Raw genomic sequence first — 23,076 nt, forward strand, 5'->3', positions numbered from 1 at the left:
ACCTCCACCTACAGGTAATGATTGCCTGTTGCTTGGCAACACTACTGTGACAACAAAACCCCACATTACCTCAGAAATAGCTGAAGCAAATATTTCCAAGTATGACGTATTGTTGTTTTTACATTTCTGTTTGTATATGGATAAAACAATATGATGAGTCAAAGCTCCAGGTGATGGATGGCTGATATCCCGCCCCCTCTTTTTATCTGTTGACTTTTAGAGGTTTGCTCTTTCCCCTCTCATCCATTCTTTACAGGATGCTTAAATAATCACATCTCACATTCATCTTTACATACAATGTGCAGTCATGATGTTGATATCTAACCTCTTTTTTTCAATTTGGAACACAAGGTTAATAAGAGTCCACATTCGCATTTTGGAAAGAAAGTTCAATACGTTTACAAGCATTTGAAACAGAAAACTTGAAATTTAATTCCACTCTTAATTGTACTGTGAACAGAATTGTTCCTCAAAAGAAACTTAATTAAACCCTTAAAATATACTCAAATAAAATTCAGAACTGCAGGTTGAAGACAAGTTTGAGCAAAGTAAAAGAAAGTGTTCCAACAGCAGAACTAGAGAGAACCTGTCTCGTCTCTTTTAACATATTATTCCACTTATAAAACAAGTTATCACCTGGAAGTCATGAAAAACGTAAAAATGGTTGACAAACAGACTGACACAACCTTCGTGTTGTTTAGCAAACATTGCTGTACATCTTCAGGTTAGCCTTCACCGACGGCTTTGTAGAGGAACAGGAGGAAGGAGGCTGCGAGTGCGCTCAGTGCCACTCTGGTCAGGGACCGCGTCCTCCAGTTGCTATGGGAACCACCCTGAGGAATCTGATGACAATCTTCAGTCCCCTCCATCTGAAGAGAGAGGTGAGATTCACATGAGAAACACACACACACACACACACACACACACACACACACACACACACACACACACACACAGTAGTGCAGACACAAACATACTCTGCACCTCCTGCAGCAGGAAGTGAATGGGTCTCAGACGAGTCCATTAAACTTAATCCAGTCTGGATTATGGAAGTGTACTGGTCAGACAGTTTCAAAGCAGTTTAACAGCGGCACGGTGAGAAATATCAGCTCAGTTAATACTGGATGTGAATCAAACATACACCAGCTCATTTTAAGGATGAGGGAACGTCTTGTCCCACCACAGCATGACTCGCACAGCCTGAGTCACCCAAACTTCCTGGGCCAGATTCTCTAAGATCCATCAGCCAAGAGGAGAGTCACAGAGGAACACACGGAGGGACACAGTGTTGGACAATTGCCTGCTTCTGTCCTAAAGCAGTGAATTCTCAAAGAAGCGAAACACATATCACATAGTTACTTTGCTGAAATGTTATTAACATTAAAACAGCCGGATATAAATCAAATGCTCTGGAAAGAAAAGAGGAAAAATCCAGTATGCATGGCTGTTAAGGATCTTCTTTCTATCCATATAATCATTATATTTGGACCCCCAGGGGAACAATAAAGAACTAGTTGGTTTACATGGATGTAAGCAATAACTGTTATAAAATATTTGTTATGAATAAATACTGTACAAACTTAAGGAGTATAACAGACTAACACGGAAAACAAATGAATGTATGAATCATTTCTGTTTGTTTCTGGAATACTCCACAGAGGAACTATTAGATGTTATGGGTTAACATGTCTGCAACAGTTCCCGATTTACATCTCAGGCAGACAACAGTGTCAGTACATTGCAGCCATGCTTCAGTCCACCTGCACCTCCTCAAGAGAATCTCTATAAATGTTCAACTTTACTCAACAGTTAGAAGTTAACTGTGTGTGTCTGTTTGGAGCGAGGTGATGCTGTATAGTGTGTGTGTATCTGAGCTTCATGCTGCTGCCGGAAACAGATTAGATTTGAGTGCTTAGAATAAAGCTTACAGGTGTGCAGAGTAGGTGATAATTTACCATGGAGCCTCTTCTACATTCACAGTCCCACAGTCCCTCTTTACAAGATGGATGTTTTTTTTTTACATCCATCTTCACAGTAAAAAAAAAAAAAAGGATTCATTGAACACCAAAATCTGTGATAAGTTTGTTAAAAGTCGGTTTGATTAAACTTAGCACAATGTTTTTTTTCACATTTGCTTTTATATATAACTGCTGGTTCACCAGATATCACACATTTACCAAAGTCAACACTAGATGGCAGTGATGAGGCGCATCCTCATTTACACCAGTTTCTGATTAATTTATGTTTTTTTCTTTGGGTTACTGCAATAAAATACATAAAACAGCAGAACCAAAATCTATCAAAGGCTGGGTGTGCAATTAAACTGTGTATGGAAGCCTGCAGCAGATGTAGTGATTCTTTGAAAGGAACGAGTGCACAGAGATAATGTCAGATTTTGTGCATACTGTATATAATGGTTTGTGTTGGACTGTTTCTCCTCAGGCTGGGAGCCAGCAGGTCCAAATGGACTCTATTGAGCATCAGATTCTTGTCTGACACAACTGAGGTACCCCACACTCTCCATCCAAACTTACATTATCAACACATATACTACAGGAATATCTACCTACATGCACACCTCCATGTGCTGCTAACACACCTCCTTTCCCCCCCTTAAACTCGCTCAACCCACCCTCGGCTTCTCATCAGCTCGCTCAACCCTCCGCCTCATCGTCTGCGTGCTGACAGGTCAATGTCACAGTGGTGCTGACTTATGGGCTGTGAGGATTCTGCCCTGTCAGGAACGACTCTCTCCTCTTGGAATACAAACACACCCACACACACAGAGTCAGGTGCACACATGCAAGCACTCCCGCACATACCTGTTGGAGCTCGCCAGGATTCATATACACTTACATCTAACGAACACACACACACACCCCACACACACACACACTATGTTCTGTTCATTTTAATCCTCAAGGGTAAGAGAAAAGCTCTAAAAATAACAGTAAACAGTTTTAAGACAGGAATTTAGATTGAGTTGCCTGAAGATGAGATTATCATTCAGTTTATCACTGATTTTAAAAGTACAAGAATCCATGTTGACAGATGCAATAACTAATTACTGAAAATGTCTATTTAACAAGCTGTATTTTTATGTTTATTTAGAGCTTACTTAGAAGTTGTGTGTTTTGTGTTCATGCTTTTCAACCTTTTAAATGGATGTTTCTGCCGACACTGATAATAGACGTTAGTGTTCAGTTATAGAATATCATGCATCCGTATGCAAGTCATTCTCACAGCTGGTTCATAACAAAACATGGGTCCAGAAAAACATAGTTTAGGCAAAAGAAGTTGATGCAGTGAGGGGTTGTGTTTGGTGTTTTTTTTTTTAGAAGCCAAGCATGAATCTAATCAAACAAAAAACATGTAATTCCTTTCCTTATTGAATGCCTATTGTATGGGCGGAAAATTTACCTAGACGGCCGTTAATATATCTGGGGGGCAGTGAACATCCCTGGTCAGCCCACCAAGGTGGGAAGCACTGCGCACTACATGTTCCCCCAGGCCACATAAAATGTCTCTGCAGAATGCAGCCCCCCATTTTCTGATATGATTTGGAGCTTTTTTTTAAGTTGTAGTTATTTATTAAGTAAATAGGATTGCGGGTATCAGCCTGGAAACTAAAACATGTGTCACATATTAGGTCAGCAATGCATAATTTGTGTGCTGGTGTGTTTATTTACCTGACATAACAGATTGCGGAGGCAGGTGACTTCCTTCTGCAGGTCTTTAGTTTGGACTAGCAACTGACTGCAGACCGCCTGAGCATCCTTCTGTGGATCCAGAGAGAAAACCAGCTACGTGGAGGAACCAGAAAGACAGAAAACCAAATTCTACTTCAGAAATGTAACTTGATGTCAAGTGAGATAGAAAGAGGGGTTATCAAAGACACTACCAGACAGAGGTTTGAATAACGTCTGACCTGGCCCCAGTTAAGTGATTACCGGTAAATAGGGACACTTGACAGGGCCATCATTTCTAGCGGCTCTTAGGAAGAAGTTGCAGTCACCATTGAAAGAAGACTGGACTTGTAAAGATGGCTGCTTTGCGTAGGATGTCCTGTGTCACACCAGTCATGTTTTTTATTGATAATTTTCTCTAGCAAACATTTGGTCCTCACTGTTTGGCTCTAGTTTTTAGTATAGACTCAGCTACTTTGGGACCTGAGCCAAGATGCTAGTAAGCAAATACCACATTACTATCCACCGCTTTCAACTACAGAAACTCAAAGAACATTTCGAGTCATAGCAAGGCATATTATTGATATTTAAGGTTTACTGGTTAACTCACTCTTAGAATTAATTCACCACGACACAAACATTTTCCTTTGGGTGAATGTTTGTCAGCCATTGCGTCAACCCTTGACTGGTAACCCTAAAGAACTACACCCTTAATGACAACATGTACCTGAGAGGGATGGCGGGGGAAACGGGTGACAACGTCCTGAATTGTCTCAGTCAGGTAGCAACACTGCTGCCTCACACTTATCAGGAAGTTATGAAGCTCCTCACTCCTGCAACACATGAACAAATCAAAAAGGTCTGACTGCACAAACAAAATAGATGTTCATCAGTCACTTCATTTGGTGTTCCTAATATTACTGTTAATGTCTTATCAATTTATCTAGCAACTTGATGATCATATTGCTAATTTTATACTGATATTGCCAAAACACTAAGAAGGCCCTCATTATTATGCATGTTTTTGTATTTTTCTCTTGTAGTATCTGCTGTTTTTGATGTTGAAATCATTGTCGACTTAGCATCAATGGGTTTAAAACTAAACAATTCAAAATAGTGATCATGAGGAAAATCAATGCAGTGTATGCATAGCCTATTCATGCATACAGATAATGTTGTTAGAGCATAAAGCAGAGGTCAAGGGGTTTAACTTCTTTAAGGGTATGTCCTAAAGAAAAAAAACAAGGCAACGCCTACTGAAGATACCCAGCAAAGACAGGCAGACAGATTGATAGTTTGGAGCACACTTTGAGCTAACATTCTGCATGCATTTTCCTGCAGACAACCTCACCAAACTCCACAGAGAACTGAGCAGGTGGCCAAGCCTTCTCCCCACCTCCTCCCCATGCTAACCCGTGCTGTCATCCCTCCCCAAAAACATCCACATTAAATGATTAGTTATCTATATTCATCAACCTCTCAGTCCCTATCTTCCCATCCACCAGTCCTGTGGGATATTGATAGCTCTTATCTTAATGGTACATTTCCCCCTAGTTAGAGGGCCAGGCAGCCAGCCGTCCCAGCCCTCCTCACACTCTGTCAGAGGGGCAAATAAACACTGTCAGTCAGCCTGTGCTGCACCTTAACCTCCCTTCTCCGGGCTGTTAGTTTATCTAGGGAGCAGAGAGTGATGATGGGCCCCCAGTGGGAACATTGTAGCGGATGATTGTAGATGCAAAGGAGCGAATGTTATGTGGGATTGCTGAAAGAGGATTCATGTGTACTTCTTGTTTATGCAGTGAAAGTAAATGAGGCATTCCTCTTTCCTGCAGTATCAAGACAGTTCATTGCTCAATGGTCGAATGAGGAAGGAGAGGGGTCTTGCTAACGCAGATAATGCCAAGTTAAACATTCAGCAGACAAATCTGTTTGTTGCTGGATATTTAATTACTTCCGTCTTCTCCAGAGTGGTTGGTTGAGAGGTGTCACTCTTTCAGGGTTTTGACAAGATAAGAGCAATATTTGTGGGATTGGGATAAAACAGGAGGGATTCTCTTTTCGTGTGTCGTGACCAAACAGTGTTACACTTAAAAAAACATTGCTGTGAGTGCTTCTCGTGGTCGAACACTTTAAAAGGCACCTTAAGAATATTTTGTATAAGAAGTGCTTAGCACCATAAAATGGTGGTGGATTGCATCACATTTACCACCATCTGTTTTGTGCCCATTATCCCAGACTGCTCATCCAGCAGGTGAGGTGGCAGGTGTAGGTAGCGAGCCCAGTGCTGGCAAGGATTCATGAAGTGATGGGCTGCGGTTCAATGGCTCTGTGTGGCCCCTGCTGCTGGCTCTCTTCTGCTCATTGCAGCCTGGTATCGCGTCTCAGTTTACAAATCATTACAGCTCCGCTTAAAACTGTTAGGACATGGCTCAGGGCTCGGCTGCATTTATGAGGGAAGGAGGATAAGGAGCAACGACAGTGAGATGCTCATGGGGCTGATGGATGACTTCCAGTGTAGGAGGACAGACAGACCATTATGGGTAGATGGAGGAAGGCTGGATGTGGGGGAGGGTTTTAAGGTGCTGTATGAACGGCTGACAACTGTTTAATTTCTTGGGGATATATTAAACCTTATTTTTCACTTTATGCATGTTTGTAGAGCTGACGAGACTTTTCAAGCAGACTGGAAAGTATTGTAAGTGGTCCAGAACACCTTTATTTTTTTGAAGAAAACGTTGGTTAAACATCAGCATCTTCAATCATTTGTGTACTCTTAAACAGCTCTACAGATAGGAAAGTCAAAATGCTTTAAAGTGTTCCCTACCCACTGTCTGCAGCTCCCAGCTGGCTGATTGTGTCAAGGTCCACTTTGTCCAGATGCATCTGCTGCAAAGCACTTAGCACCTTCTCCTGGTCTGCAGGGTCTGTGATTCCTATCTTAAGTATGAAAAACATCATTTCTTTCTCCTATGTTTTAATATTTCCCTTCAAAAAAACTGTGTAATAATGATATGTGACACATGCTGTATTCCTCAGCTGCTTGTTCCAGGAATACTTTAAAGATATCTCCTGCTGTATCGAGTTTGAAGTAAACCAAAAGGCATTCTTAAAACTGAGACACTACATCAAATGGAAAAATGTGTATGCAGAGGTAGAATTTATAATCTTTATCCCCTTGTGCCTTCAGTTAAGGCTTACCATTGCCCAGTTTGATTACTTGTAAGAGATGATCTATGGCAAATTTCTCATCTGGACATCAATTACCAACAATCTGTTTCAGCTGTGGAACGTCCGTTCATCTATCTGAGGTCAGTGGCAGTTTCACGGTGTCAAGTAGGTAACATCACAGTAATATGGACCCAAAATGAAAAGCTTTGCTACGATTTAAGTAGAATTTACAGTTTGAAAGGATACCAAAATGACAACATCATGGTGATGATTTAAAAAAAAAAGTTAAAATACTTTTTATAATTAGGTCTGACTGTCTGTTATACCTTATTTCTACTCTAGGTGGTACATCAGTAGCTACCCTGCTGTCTCTTTCTGGGTCACCCTAAAGGATGGTGGTGTGCTAAAGAGCTGACAGACACACAGATGTTACACTAATCCACTACCTTCTCCAGGTCCTCCTTATCCATGGTCAACAGGTAGCTCCAGGTGATGTCATTTTCCTGTGCATGTGTGAAAAACACAAAATTTGAAATGATCACGCTGCATCCACCGAATCAAAACTTCTGCAGCTGCAGCTGCTCCTGACCCCATCCCCTGAAACAGATGTACCTGCATGAGGCTTTGCCATGTAATGACAACAATCTATCTGCACTCATCAAACCCAGTTTTCATTAATCAGATAGGGCCAAAAACTTGAGCTGACCCTCGGTTTAATTTGGGCCAAGCTAATCCAGCACACTACGTCCATTATGAAGCTCCAAGAAAAATATGTAAACTACTCCTCTCATGACATGTTCTAAAGCATATAAAAGGTCATTCTGTGAATAATGCAGCTGTACCCGACACATTAAGGATAACAGTATTTCACCCATAGATCTAGTGCTGTACTGTACTGAGTGTAACTGAATGTTATCTCTGCTAACCATCTTGACATCAGTGAGATAAAAACAACTCTGCAGCAATCGGTACTTACAGCCATGATGTCAATGAGGTAGTCAAGATCGAGGCCATGCAGGAGGAGCTCAAGTTCATCAAGCTTGGTAACACTGAAGAGGGCACAGAGTTCACCTTGACTCTTGGGAACTTAAAACTATTGAAATATGTCACTGTATGAATACATACTTCCCAAGAATTCAAATGTGTTCAGAGTAGAGTAGCACACTGAAAGAGAAGTCATTCTTTAAATGGTTATTGTGGTATTCAAAAATAGCTCCCTCAATTAAAAAAATAAAAATAAAACATTTTCAAAAACATCTTAAATGTAAATACAACAATGTGTTGCTCCATAGATTGCGTCGGCCTGCAGCTGCAAAATGGGCTAAAGGAATGCAGCACAAGATGGGCTCGGTAAAATCGATAAAAATCAACTATTATAAGTGTTGGCATCAATAATTATTCATTTGTTGTGTCGCACGATTATCAAGTCACTTGCTGCTACGCTGAGCTGTTTACTAGATGAGTGGAGTGTGGTGGAGTTTCTCTAGCAAGCTACGGACACATATATTGTCTTGCCTTTTAAAGCCCACTAATGTTTCAATATTTCAAGTAACGACAGCCTTCAACCAGCCTCAGTCTGACTCTTGACATGACAAGTTTTAAGAATGAAATATATGTAGTACTTTAGTTAGGCTGAAGTGTTGTTGTTTCAGATATGAGAGAACAACAGCTAAAATGTTTACAGGCTGTTCATTCCCTGTACCAGACATGCTCGAGAACAATGTTTTTGGCTGACGATAATTGTCAAGCCGTGCCTGACAAGACAAAATACTCACAGGAAAAGTTTATTATTGTTTATGTCTGGTCGAGCAATGCTCAAACAACACCTGCTGCACAGGCACTGGTGCAAAGAAAATCCAACAGGGGGCAACAAGCACAAGGGGCTGCACTGCCTGGTGGGATGGTGCTATGTCAAGAGAAGATAAGTTAGGTGTTCAGCTGATTTTTATGTATTTAATTTCATCTTCACTCCACATCCACATCCAAGTTTCAGAAAAATAGTTTTTACATATATACACAGAAGTTCTTGTTAAGAAAGTAAAAAAAAAAATACTATTCCTGTACCTTTACTTAATGCAAGTTCAATCTGGAAGCCTTCAAAAAGCCTCGTCTCAGTGTCATCACTCCAAAACTACCTTTGATGGAAATAGAGAGGAAGGGCAGCCCAGCTGTATGACAACTAGAGGAGCTCATTTTGATTCTATTTTAACACCCTGTTCTCATTTATCGTGTGTGTATTTGAACCACACTCGTGTGTTTTTGCTGCTTCTGCTAGAAGTACAGTTCTTTAATTGTACAGAAAAGAGGAACATATGTAGTAGAAGTAGTAGTGTGGGATAGTAATGATCATGATAAAACCCTCTTTGTCCAGCCTGAAGACATTGAGTCTAAGTGACTGTTTGTCTCACCTTTCCTTGGACGGTGGAGGTTCAGAGTTCGTCTTGAAGAACTTGGAGAGCGTCTCCTCCATGGAGCTGAAGGCCTGGACAGTAGAGATGTGGGATGCAGAGGCAAGAATCCTGCCTATCTGGGTTAGCAGACAATAGTGTGAGGATACTATGTGATTAAAGCATCTTCTTCTCAAAGGCCATGTTAATGTCAGATAAGAGAAGCATCATGCATCAATCAATACTTGTGTAATACGAAAAGCTACTTTACAGAAAAGTCACTGATTTTCCTTTTTACTGAAAAAAGAAAAGTGATGAAAACTTGCACATGTGCTGTCTAAAAAACTTCAGGTACCTGTGTGTGTTTGAAGATCCCTGCCAGGTCCGCAGGACTCTTGCCAGCTTTGGTTCTTAATGTTTTGTCAGCTCCCAGCTGGAGGAGCTTTAGCACTGCCTCCTCTCTGCCATACTGCACTCCGAATGATAAAGCCTGACAGGACAGTATCAATCAGAAGTCAGATGTTTGAAGGTTACCTAAATAAAAATTTTAGGTAATTTTTTGTGTTGAACTTTTCTTTTTAAGCTAAAGCATTTATGACACACCGTGTATCCGTTGTGATCCTGGAAATTTATTTTTGCACCATGGGAGACCAGCAGGTTGATGATCTTGCTGTAGCCGTCCCTGGCTGCCAACATCAAACAGGTCATTTGAGACCTAAAAAAGGTAAAAAGAAAAATGACAAGAGTAGAGAAGGGATAAAATCAGAGACAAGAAAACAGAAGGAAATGATTTTAAAACAAAGAAAGGAGGAGCACATTAGACAGAGGCCAAAACCTTTGAAGAATGTATAACAGAGAAATGAATGGTGAAATGAGGATAATGGGAGTAGATGAAGGTAAACATGATGGGGACATCATTTTAACAGGATTGAGGACAAGAATACTGAGAAACCACCAGGGGGCAGAGGATACCAAACTAAAGATAGCTATTTACATTGACACTTCTAGTCTAGACTGTGATAGGTCTCAATACAAAGGATTACAGCATAAATTGAACTAAGCCTAAGTCTCTAATACCGTATGTGTGCTTGATATGCTGCATTCCATTGAGTACCTTTCAGGTAATTGGAGAGTAAATCTCAGAGCAAAACCAACAGACACACACATGTTGAATGTGTCCTTTGTGTCCTGTTTTGATGGAAGACCTGGTTTGTGTCCTGTTTAGATGGAAGACCTGGTTTGAACAACTTTGACCTTTCTGAGTAATCCTTGTTCCCCTGTTGCCTTTGTGTGTTTACGTCTATTTGAACAAGCCCTGTATATAAATAACCTCTGATACAGTACTTCTGAAGCTTATCAACTTGAACTCAAATACAGAGAGTGAGAAAAGTAAATCTATCAAAACAGGGGAGGAAAGTCCAGGGGAGGAAGAGAAGGCATTAAACAAGACAGACCATAATTCATGTGGAATTGAAGTGGTAGGACAACTAAACACAGCATCGTTATCACTCACAATGTCATTTACTGTTCTTTAGTATTTCAACACAAGGAGTTCAAAAATGAAACTTATCCAGGAAAATACCTTTTGATCAAGTAAAAGCTTTAGTTACATCAGTATTTTGTAATAATTAGAAAGTTAAATCCAGCATTTAATCTAAATCTGACATCGAAGCAAGATCTTAAACCAAGTCCAGTTGCCTTTAGATCAAGATAAGAATTTAATCTAAATGTACATTTTGATCTATTAAGACAAATTCTTCAAATATTTCAAGTATTCAAAACTTGTATGTAAAAAATGTATTTCAATAGAACATAAGGTTCCAAAATCCAGGCAGTTTCCAAAACAGCCTGTTAAAATAATTGATTAGGGATGAACCCAACTCTAAATTCTGTCATGATATCTGGGTACTACTGTACCTTTCAGTGCCACCCAAAAGTTCTATATCAGTCTATATAAGTCTCATGTTTCACCTGCAAATCTATCATTCAGCAGTCTACAAGCATTGGCTTGCAGCCTGACACAACATTTCCAAGTTATTTATTATTTATTTATTTGAAAAGGGACAGTGTAAATTAATTAACATTCAGGCGGATGTAAACGTACCCAAATTGGCCGAAAGGCTAATTTTCATGGGCAGTCCCTTTGCCAGATGTTCTTTGGCAACACAGACTTAAATGTAACCCATTAACATAACATCAGTGTCTTCCTTCTTAGTAGGTGAACCTGCGGAAGGATCATTACCGGTTTGAGATCCCCGCACCCGAGGCCGCGTGGCCCCTCGGTGCTGGCGGCGGATCTTCAGGAAAACATTTCTCCCTCCTGTCATTTTCAGCTCTGTACTAAGCTGCTGAAGGTTTGGGACAGTGCAGCAGGTAGCTCTTTGCCAACGAGTGTCAGATTTTGAACATATCAAATAAACTTTATTTAATGCTTTATCCAATACTTTGTTTTGGGGAGCAGAAGACTCCCAGTTAAAAACCTCATGAAAGATGAACACAGGAAGGCCATCTTGAGTCTCTGTGGAGTTTCCAGCCTGCCTTGATGTTGACCCTTCATTACTACAGGTTCTAGCCCCAGTCTGGTTCAAGAGGGGTTTAGCCAACTTTAGTTAATAGTCATCACTGCAAAAGACAGCGTCAGAGCAGCCAACAGACTCGAGTTGCGCTACCCTATGCCACATTGTCTGGGGTCACCATTTCTAATCTGTTTCCTTCACAAAAACTTTTGGACAATTTTTTAAGAATATTTGTTCAGTTCTCCCATTGTGTTTCTCCTTCACTGCTCTGTGCAGAATGATGCAGCTTAGAAACAAATGAATGATCAGGTAGGAAAAAGATATATTAAGGTATATAGAGATTCGCCTTTCAAGTTTTTATTATGGTATTTTTGGGTCGGAGAGTGATAATGTCTTCTATCAGGGTATTTGTCAAACCACAACAACATTTCATGATACAGTTTGCATGTATTGTAGGTTTTCGTTTGTCATTTTGAGGGTGATGTTTGTCAAATAGGCGTGAATCTGTGAGGTACGTCAATGGGTTTTGAATACAGTTAAAGCAAAACTCAAGCTCAAAGTTCCAGAAATAAAAGTTAATGTTAATGTGAACTCAAACAAACCAATGCCTCTGACGTGCAGTGTGACAATTTATTTACTCACATTCCTGCATTCACCTGTAAATCAATTCCCCTTTCCCCTGAGAGCACTGGATAGGTAGTATCATTAATTTCAGCCTGATGTCCTGTTCCACTGTATTTTCCCAAGGGCCCTTTTGCTGTGAGACAAGGTGACTCACATACTGTTTCAGTCTGCGTGTGTGTGTGTGTGCGTGTGCGTGTCCTTCAGACAATGAGATTTGGCGAGGTTCTCCACTGACAGTTGATCGATATGCAAACAACTCAGTGTAAACATTGTTCCAGGTGTCATGATAGCAAGAATAACTTCTGGAGAAACGTGACTCACAAAAGCACAACAAGCAGAAAACAGCTGAAAGCGATTTCCTCAAAATTATTTGAGAAAAATAAATCACAATGATTATATTAAAATGTGGGCTTCTAAAAGATAATATCTTACACTCAGCACAGTCTTTATCTTGCACATGGATGCTCTCAAACGCTGTAAGCAGAACTATTAAATAGGCCTCGAGTCTGTTGATCTGCTTCTATTCTTTTGTTCTTCTAAACAAACCAAGTCTTTATCAGGTTTTCACATAACTAGACACAAGATTGAAAGACTTATATCTAAACACTATAATCACATTATTTCACTGTCTGCTCATGCCAGTTAAAATACTATCTTAAAAATAAATGACAGTGACACATAATTCATAATTTCTCATTGTTTTCCTGATTTTCTGGTGTTTCATCAGTGATTCTTGTGAGATAGATTTATTAATTACTGCTACAGCATGTGTGTCAGACTGTAGTTCAAAGACAGCAAGCTTCACTGCTGTCACTCCTGTGTACGGTTCTTCTCTTGTAAACTATTATTGTAAAATGTTGATGACGTTTTTTAAAGTAGTTTTTTGGGCCTTTATACCTTTATAAGATAGAAAAGCTGAAGAGTTACGGGAAATGATAGGAGGAGAAAGTTGGGGATGACATGCAGCATATGGCGGAGGTCAAAATCGAACCCATGGCCAACTGCAATGAGTACTATAGCCCCATAAATGGATACATTTAAAAAAAAAAAAAATTCCATTTTATATACTTTATTAATCACCGAGGAGGAAATTCAAGTATACACTCTGTTATTGAGACATGCTACTCACACACATAAGCCCGAAATAAAAACATGCACAAACAGGATCTGTGGATATGCATTAATGGAGAGATGTCCAAGTAACGGGGCTACACACAGGGAGCGCTCAGCTTCTAAGCATTGCTCAAGGGAACCTCTGGAATACTTGGCACCTCTTCAGCAACAATACCAACTTCCATACTTTGGTCCAGAACAGGACTTGGACTTGAACTGGAGAGCACTTCAGTTCCTTACCAAGTCCCTACAGACTGAGCTACTGCTGCCCCATATTGAGTCAGATTCCAACAGCTGCTTTAGGACTACATCGAAACAGCTTAAAATAGAAAAGACATAGCTGTTCTATCAACTCTACCAATGTATATTAAAAGTGGGTTTTGCTGACACTTCATAGCAAAATGTTATGGAAGTCTACACTGGCATAATTCTCTCTCTAAAGCTAAGGCGGAGAAGGGTGTCGTGAAAACCTAACATTTCAGAGACACCTGGAGGAGTGCAGTGCTGTCACTTTTAAGTCATTGGAGTTTGTACCCCAATTCTGTAGTTTTAAATACGACCTAAGTGCAGCCTTGAGAAGCATGTTTCAGCCTCAACGCGACTTCAATCCAGATCAGCACAGTGAAGGGGAAAAAATGGACACATGGAGGCAATGGACCCCACATGATGTTTTTCTTTTAGAGGACTTTGAGAGATGACAGACAATTGTTGTTTACACTCTGATGGAAGGACAAGCAGCTGGTGTTAATCATTGGTTTGATACTCAGACGTAAGAGGTGATGAGGAGGAGGTTTATGGCATGCACCCACATGAACCTCTTCTCTTGCTCTGGATTTTAAGGGCTTTTGCCCCTCCTCTTTACAACCTCCTCTCATTAACTTCCTGCTGTACCTTGTTACCTTGCTTCAAATATTTTGTCTGGGTAGGAAACAATCAATTACCTAACGTAACAGCGTCAGCACTGGTTTCATCAGAGGGTCTGTGCCGTGCCTGCAATGGCATAGTGGCAGTGATAGAGTGGCAGGGGATTAGCGATAGCTAAACAAGAAAGCCACTGGGGGCCGAATCCCCTCTTTAACACAACAAAAATCCACAGATGTTAACACTAAAATGGCTTCAAGAATGTCCTTCCATCATTTTTTCCATGAGATGGAATTTTTCCAATTCCTTACCAGGACAGGAAACCACATTTTATTTCCACTGGCTGATAAATCCCAAACTTTCCCGTCAAAGACTCCAATTTATGTAGCGAAACAAAATTCAAAAAATGTCACCTGTCAAATTACCTGTCAACATAGCTGCTTTGTGTTTCTGTATCATCACTCTTTTAATTTCAAAGAACACAAATTCCTTCCATTGTTACAAACTGAGACTTTATTTTATCTTTGTTTAGTCTACTCCAAAAACTATTCTTTTTTTTAAAGATTTATTTTGGGCTTTTTGTGTCTTTAATGCAGAGAGAGGACAGTGGATAGAGTCGGAAACCGGGGAGAGAGAGCGGGGAATGACATGCGGGAAGGGGCCACGGGTGGAAGCGAACCCGGGCCTACCGCTCGAGACGAGAGTCTCAATACATGGGACGCGCGCCCTAACCATTGCACCACCAGCGCGCCCGTCCAAAAACTATTCTATGAGATTGACATTCTGAATGGTATTTCCAATATTGGCCCATCTGTGGTAGGGATGTGCGTGATCAAACACTCGAAACGTTGTCACCCTTACTAGTCTGCACCAGAACTACTAGTCAGTTAAACACATTCATATTTTTATCAATTCAGGCCCACGGCGCCTGTCAAATGTTGTGTATAAGCAGATGCTTCCCACTAGTCTAGTGGGGACAGTAACTTTGCTTAATGGCTACTACCATTCAGCCAAAATACCCTTCTACCTGGTTACCTGGAACAGTGGACGGATGGCATCTCAGCACGGATCAGTTCGATAGTATTTCGATTCAGGAAATGAAGATAAAATAACATGTTGGCCGTGTCAGTTTAACTGGTATATCGACCTGAACAATTCTTAACCACATTCAGCACAGGAATGTAGGAGGACCGAATTGGTAGAACTGCTATTGTTGACTCAACACTCCCAACATGCTAACTCGGCAAACCAATTTGACATCGTTACCAACAGACTATGATCCCGTTTCGCCATGTTTCATAAATTGTGCTAAATCTTCTAAACTTCAGACTCACAGACTAGTATGAAATTCAATTTGCATTCAATAAACTTTAAAATTAGTTAGTCTCTGGTTTTAGTAACTCTGTTTTTGTCTAGTGTGATTATGTTTGAACTTATAGATGTAAGTGGTATAAAGCTTACATTTGGTTTAGCTCGAAAGTGTTGCTGTTAGTATAACTAATATTGTTAAAGTTCCAGTGGAATCAAAGTAGATGTTTAAAATTTAGTTTTCGCATTATGAGCTGAATAAAGGTATTCTTTATGACACTTGTCTTATAATTGTCAGGGACACATACAAAAATTTTAACCAATGTTAAAAATTTTGCATGATGGAGCAGGTAACTATTTTTCATTTAGTGAAACTCTTACTAAAATTTCTCTGACTCATGGGTGACTGACAGCACATTGGCTTTAAATAACATGAAATCATCCAGGTTATTCTTTTATTCAGTGTATGAGAGGTCGTTACTATGTGTTGAAATGTAATATCTGAAAGCTGCTGCAACCATTTCATTTTAAGATTTTTAATTTGAACAAAATAAGATTGGTTCTTTAATCGAGGCTACTTTTGACCTAGAAGTGACTACAAGCTCCTACAATCCTCCTGCCCCCTTACACAGTGTGTTTGTTTGTCTGTCTGTCTGATACCCGTCCGTACGTGCACATGCCATAACAGGACATTCCAAACAAAACACACAAATATACACACACTGTATGGAGCGCTGTGGTGCATAATGCTACCACATGGCAGCCAAACATAACGAGAACCATCAAAGGAAATGTGATCCTCCACCACGTTTTTTTTCTCCCCTGTTCAAGTCACGTCTGGAGTGTTTTTAATTGGCCTGCATCAATAGGGGTGTCACAGTGCGTAATGTGCTGCAAAATCTTATAAACATTTTGACCTGAAACACATCTTTACCCTCCCATCACCCCCCCCCCCCCCCTCACCTGTTGACCAGGTTGGGATCAGCATTTCTGGATAGCAGAAGCTCCACACAGCGAGCAAGTTTGTCTTCACTGGCAGACGCTGTGCAGCTGGCCATGAGCACCGTCCAATGATCTGTGGACAAGAACGATGAAACAGTTTACAAGTGCAATTTTAAACTCTATTAAATCTCTATTTTCTTAAAACATCAACATGGCAGCTCACTTGAAATTATGGTTGTTAAAACTTTTGCAACACACTTTTTAGTATTTGGGTCTTTTTGTGATGCATGCAAAATCTAAAAAACCTTTTCGAACCAACTGATAAAACTGTCAAGCTACTATTAGTCTTCACTTTTTGTCTTGATGGATGTGTGATCCACCTGTAAAACATGAGTCCATTCTTCAGTGTATAATTGTGTACAAAAAAGTATATTAGTTACTGTAGTTATTTCTTGCAAAAACATATCACTTTTTGTCTTCTCACAGTGAGGTAATACATTAAGCTGTAATGAGGAAATACAAAAATCCTGGTGATAAACCCTGTGATGTAGATTGGCTGGCCCATTATCTGCTATCAGGAAGTTTCGCAACCTTTATGGCATCGAGAGACTTCAGAGGAAGCCCTACCTCATCCTGATAAAACCAGTTTAGGACTCATGGAAATGCACTCAGGTCCTGTTCTGAGCCCAACCTGTGTGTATCACTGTATACATCTGAGTGCATGTGAGCATGCATTCCCTTTCCTTTACATCTGTATGTGGGTTTCTGTGTCTCAGTGGTGGTGTATGTTTGGCTCTATATCTCTGTGTGTTTATATTCTGTGTGTGGGTGTAAACCAGACTGCTGGTTTACCTCCTGAGAGCCCTGGAGTAAATAAATCTGAGGCCTGAGAATTGGTGAGAGGGTATGATAGCAGCGTGTTGATCAATATCAATCACTCGTGCATTTCTCTGCTCAGCCCGGTTGCTTTGACAAACGCCACCAGGACGTGACCACACGTCATCCTTCAGTATAATTGTTTCCTTCACCTGCCTCAAGCATCAGACGCGAGGACCATGTGAAATCAGTCACACACACACAGTTTAACTCCACATTCTTGACTGAGAATTAATTCACATCAGATAATAACAGCACGGGCCAGAGGATGTCTAAGGGCTACAGAGGGATTTTTAATGGTACTCCAGGACAAATAAACAGGAATCCCTGTATTTCTAAACTTAGGCTTCCCCCTACATATTTTGAGGTAATGTCTTACGCATCCAAAATTGTCAAGAATTTTCAGGAACATAACACCTTCATAATTATCCAACATAACAGAAGTCCCTCTAAATATTTTCTACAGGACTTAAACAATCAAAAATAGAGTTATACTAAAGTATGTTTTAAAAACTTTCTTTCTGGTTCTTTCCTCCACAACCGAAGGGGAAAGTGTTTATTTTCATTCTTTAATGAATTGGTTCGTCAGTCTCCTAATCTCCGATCTCTCTGTGTTCCCATTAACTTTACCTCCCAGAAGAAAAAAAAAAAGATCAAGATAGTTTGATTAGGCAACATCATTCCAGGCTTGGATGTCAAACAGCCATACCTAATCCTGCTGGCGGTCCCTGTTGCGTTGGTGTCGAGTTTTCCTTTCCTGTGGCACCTTTTTTCAATTTCCTCACCTTCTACAGCCAAAGACCACGGGACCCATCTGGCCTGTTCACCAATATGCTTCATCTGACATTACTTAATGGTGATGACGCCAAAGAGGAACTCTTGCAGAAACACACTGCTGATCCTTTGAGATGTTTTTAGTTCATGCACACTACGCCACTCATCTCAAACCAAGAGAAATTAAAGGCATCTGTTGGATCAAGGTCAGTCTGGGTAAAATAAGCATAGAGGAGGAAGACATTTTTAAATCAAAATTATGTCAAGAAAAATATAAATCCCCTAAAAGTGAAAAGACATTGAATAAAATAGTTTAGTAATGCACAATCCCAAACCATTTTTATCAGAATATGAAACAGTGTTAATCAGACACAAATCTGACAACAGTGTTAAAGTGACACTGAAGCAACTGTCTCCCCAGTTCTGTCTTTATTTGTACGTTTTGAAATGTTGAGCAGCAGAGAATGCAAATCTCCTCAGTCAGTGTCATTTTATGTGTCAAGGACGTAAACAGAAGAGGAGCACTTGCTCTGCTGCTATAGCTATGTAGAAGGTTCAGATTTGGTTTAAAACCAACCATACACTCACCTTAGAACATCCCAATGATCTATGTAGCAATGGAATAAAGGGCAGCAGATAAGTGCAAAAGAAGTATAGTTAAGTGTATGGTCTTACTCTCTCAGGTCAGAAATTATTATTTATTACCTTTATTACTGCAGTCCATTTACCGTTTAACTTCAAGGTAGTGGTGGGCAATATAACGATCTTAGATCGTGAAGGATTTTTATGTTGATCTGCCAAACTTAAAAGTAAAGTCTGCAAAAACAACTCCATCCCGGTTATATGCAACTGTTTTGATATTTTTCCAAACTGACACGGCATGAGCAACAGTTAACTTATCTGCATAGTTTGCACAGTTAAGTTTACATCTCAGATAGCAACACAAGACACCGTTTAACGAGCCGGAGAGACGTTAACAGTCTGCTGAGACACAGACAGAGCAGAGCTCAGACAGACAGTCAGTGATGGGAGATATAACCCCGGTGTTTCAAATGTTGCTGTCGGTCTTTTCTGCTCTCTCTCAGTTTCAAGCTCACCTGTTGTGATAACCGAATTTATAGGGATTACACTAAATGACGTTACATGTTGTGTGCAGCAGCCAGGTGAAAGTGAGTAACCATGGTGACTGTCTGTCTGTCAATGAACGATGTCCCGCCCCCTCTTGAATAAAACTCTTCTGTCAGTAAAACTTACTTTGATCATGTGTCACAGAATGAACACATTCTGTAATATGTTTGATTATACTGTATATAAACAAAACTAAAATTAGTCCAATGATGTCATAAAAACAATGCCTATGAACAAATGCTGCAGAGCCCATATGAAGCTACAGCTGTAGGAACTCTGCAGGGCTAAATAGAACAGAAACACAAGGACTTGAAGTCTACATGTTTTTAAATGAATGCATCACTGCGTGAAAATGTTCCTGATGAACAAAAAAAAGAGGACACATAACTAAATCATAATTTCAAAGTGGTGCAGAAAACCTTCACATTGTGCATAAATACTGATCAAATTAAGGGAAAAACATTTCTGTTGCTAAAGATGTTCTGGGTGGGACCTCCAGACCTCCTACAAAGATGTTTTTCAAATAGATTAAACTTGTCAACACAGTTTTTGTGCATTTAAAAACATTATACAGGGAAATAAGTTTGGTTGAACTGGTCAGTAACTTACAAATTTGTCTTAAGATCAGTATGAAGAAAATCATGATAAAATCGTGATCGTGATTTTGGCAAAAAAATAATTGTGATATGATATTTTTCCCATATCGCCCACCTCTACTTCAAGGTGGCATAAGGTACTTAATCCTGTCAGGTGACGGTGTGGAGATGAGTTTTACACCCTGCATATTAGACTGCTTTACAGATTTGCTGTATTGTCCCAAGATAAGCATCCCTAAAAAATATAGTATTACTAAAGTATTAAATATCATCAGAAGTACCCTGACTGCTAAAATTTGAATACTTTTTTAGATTAGTCAATAGCAGAGATTCAAACTCTCAACATTTGAAGTTCGAAGTTTGAAGGATTTCCATTGGTATAATATTCCCTTTTACATTTTGTGCCTGTACAGGTTTAGTGAAAATGATGTGTTACCAACCAACATACATAGATACATGAGAAATATTCTTCTGACCTTTGCTGAAGTTTGCACTGGCCCCTCTGTCCAGTAGCAGTTTGGCCAGGTCAAAATTAGCCACAGTGACAGCACACATCAGAGGAGTCCATTCAAGGCCAAGTCTGGTCTCCACATCCATGCCTGTCCACACCGAGGCAATCAAATTAAGCAATGAAATAATAACACAGAAGGCTAATCTGATCAGGATTTCCTTCAGCATTCTTTTTTGTTCCTATCCCACTACATTTCTTAAAATTGCCCCCTTATTAGTTCAGTCACAGTGGCTTATATACTCATTTGTATTTACAGATTCTACATCAAAAAGTAGTATCTGTATACCGAGGTCTGGATTTTTAGCATGAGAAGTGTTCTGGTTTCTGTTTGTAGTACATTTGTAGTCTTTCTATATTGACATATTACCAATCAGCAAGCTTTGTTGTGTGCAGGAAAAAAAAAGCCTGTTTGATGCTTGATCTTCAATCCATTATCGATCGAACATTTCATCTTGAGCCACAAGTCTGCTTGTTGTGTGTCTTGAAAGCCAATTAAGAACTGACCATAAGGATCAATAGAGGACCTGAAATAGTTACAAAATAGCCTATTAACAGCAGTGCTGTCAAATAAGTGTTATAGTAGCTGGATACTCGTGTGTAGTTTATAACAAGAGAAAAGGAAGACTTATGGGTGAAAATCTTTTTAAATGTTTTACATAGCACTTGTAAACATATCAGTCTCTACAAATGGTCCTTGCAACATCGCTCTTATCACTGAATTGCTACCAAGCCTGACCCGACTTTGAATTTGTAATACCAAGCAATAAAAACAGAAGTTAAATCCCACACAGCCAAGAAATTAAACGCTTTTATAGAAAACTAATAGATGAAGAGAATACTTGCCATTGTCCAACAGCTGTTCAACAGTGGCTATGTCTCCCCTGCTGATGGCTCTTTTAAACACTGACACATTATCTTCTGCTTCTGGTACAATAGCATCCACATCCTATGAAAAGGGGGAAGGATTGGATTGAATTCACTGAAAATCCACAGTGGTATTCTTTAAATCGCAATCAATGAAAAGGAAACATAGCCACAATGTTTTCTATGGATTGAATATTTTAAAGTTCTTCCTTACAATGGCTTATTGTTTATCAATTATTAGGATCACCATTAGCATTAGCACATGGCCCAGTTACCCTTTCTGGGGTACACAGCATAATTAAACAGATTTTGGAGTTGTTTTTTAACTTGATTTTTTTTAATGTAAAATGACATTTGGACTCAGTTAGACACTAGTTAAATTCATATACCTCCACTTTGAGATGCACACAGAAACCCTCTGTGGCTAACATTTCAATTTATATATTTATTATATACAATTTGTATTGTCATTACCACGTTAAGACATTAACTAAGCACGCAGTAGAGCAACAAAAAAACATGTAAAAAGTGATGAATTTGTCTAAAATAACAGATATATTCTGCTACTGTTGCCACAGCAACTGAAGCTCATGAGGGCGAGAAAGCGCGGCATATGTTCACCCGTCTTACAATTTAAGTCCAATTTTATATCATTATAAATTAAACTCTGAGGCTTAAATTCTCCTAGCTCGGTAGTGAAAGTCGCCGGGCTATTTTATTCCTGTTTATATTTGCTTAAATAAGCGGAGTGGTAGCTTGTTAACGTTTACCCTTACGCTAGCTAGCTTCAAGTCCGTTTAGCTGGCGGCTCATCCTGCCCTGAAAACATTCATTAAGATGAAGGACAGTTTTTCACAGTGACCTTATTGCGAAATGATTTTTTATCCGACCCGGACCCGATGTCCCACTCATCATTGCTGGCGTCGCTTTCGTCGCCTGCCGGAAAAGCGTTGTCAACGAAGCTTCCCATAGTTCGGTGTAGCCGGTGAGTCTGCAGGTGCTCTCTCTGCAGCCCGTCGGTGGGCGGAGTTTAAGAGCCTGCCAGGTGAGCTTCACGTTTTTTACAACACAGGTTAGCACGAGTGAGTGTCTCCGGCTGCTGGCTACTCTATCAAAACCATATCTGAAGTAAATTAACAGGTGTTATGCCGAGGGATGCATCCCTGCCAATAATTGCATTGCCGAGGCAGATCTAATGAAAAAGTAAGTTTATGCTTAATAAAGTGTCCTGTAGGGCTCTGTAAAAGACACATTTTCATAATAATAATAATAATAATAATAACTTTATTTATATAGCACCTTTTAACACAGGTTTACGAAGTGCTTTGACAAACAGCAAAAACAAGAACAAAGCAAACTAAACCAAACACAGAAGAACATAAACAACAGTAAGAATATAACAGATGCAAAATACTAAGAATAATTAAATACAATTCAACAGAAAAGAACCCAAAAGTGCACAATACCCAACAGACATATATAACCCGACCATCACAAGAACCATTATGAGAACCCAGGCAACACAAGAACCCAACAACAACAGCTGAGACCAAGAGGACCAAAGATTTAAAACAATGTAAGAAACTAAAAGAGCTGAAAAACAAATAAATAAAAAGATAACAGCAACAAGAAGGTAAGAGCAGTAAAAGAAATAGAAACAAGTGGTTAAAGGATCGAAAAACCCAAAACTATAATATTAATAAAAATAAAAAGTAAATATAA

At 39.7% G+C, this 23,076-nt stretch overlaps 1 protein-coding gene across 1 annotated transcript; it reads right to left on the reverse strand.

The window, feature by feature from the left end:
- Window positions 1-407: 407 nt before the first annotated feature.
- On the reverse strand, window positions 408-22,334 carry asz1 (ankyrin repeat, SAM and basic leucine zipper domain containing 1). The gene is given in 14 exon segments (XM_020637193.3): window positions 408-740; window positions 742-869; window positions 3,690-3,803; window positions 4,414-4,519; window positions 6,511-6,623; window positions 7,301-7,357; window positions 7,831-7,903; window positions 9,263-9,381; window positions 9,597-9,731; window positions 9,845-9,956; window positions 16,627-16,738; window positions 20,456-20,578; window positions 21,334-21,436; window positions 22,217-22,334. Coding segments are annotated over 14 exon segments (1,446 nt in total). The 5' UTR covers window positions 22,325-22,334; the 3' UTR covers window positions 408-697.
- Between the last annotated feature and the right edge of the window lie 742 nt (window positions 22,335-23,076).

This window comes from Labrus bergylta, chromosome 7, assembly GCF_963930695.1.
Source record: "Labrus bergylta chromosome 7, fLabBer1.1, whole genome shotgun sequence".
NCBI classification, from domain to species: domain Eukaryota; kingdom Metazoa; phylum Chordata; class Actinopteri; order Labriformes; family Labridae; genus Labrus; species Labrus bergylta.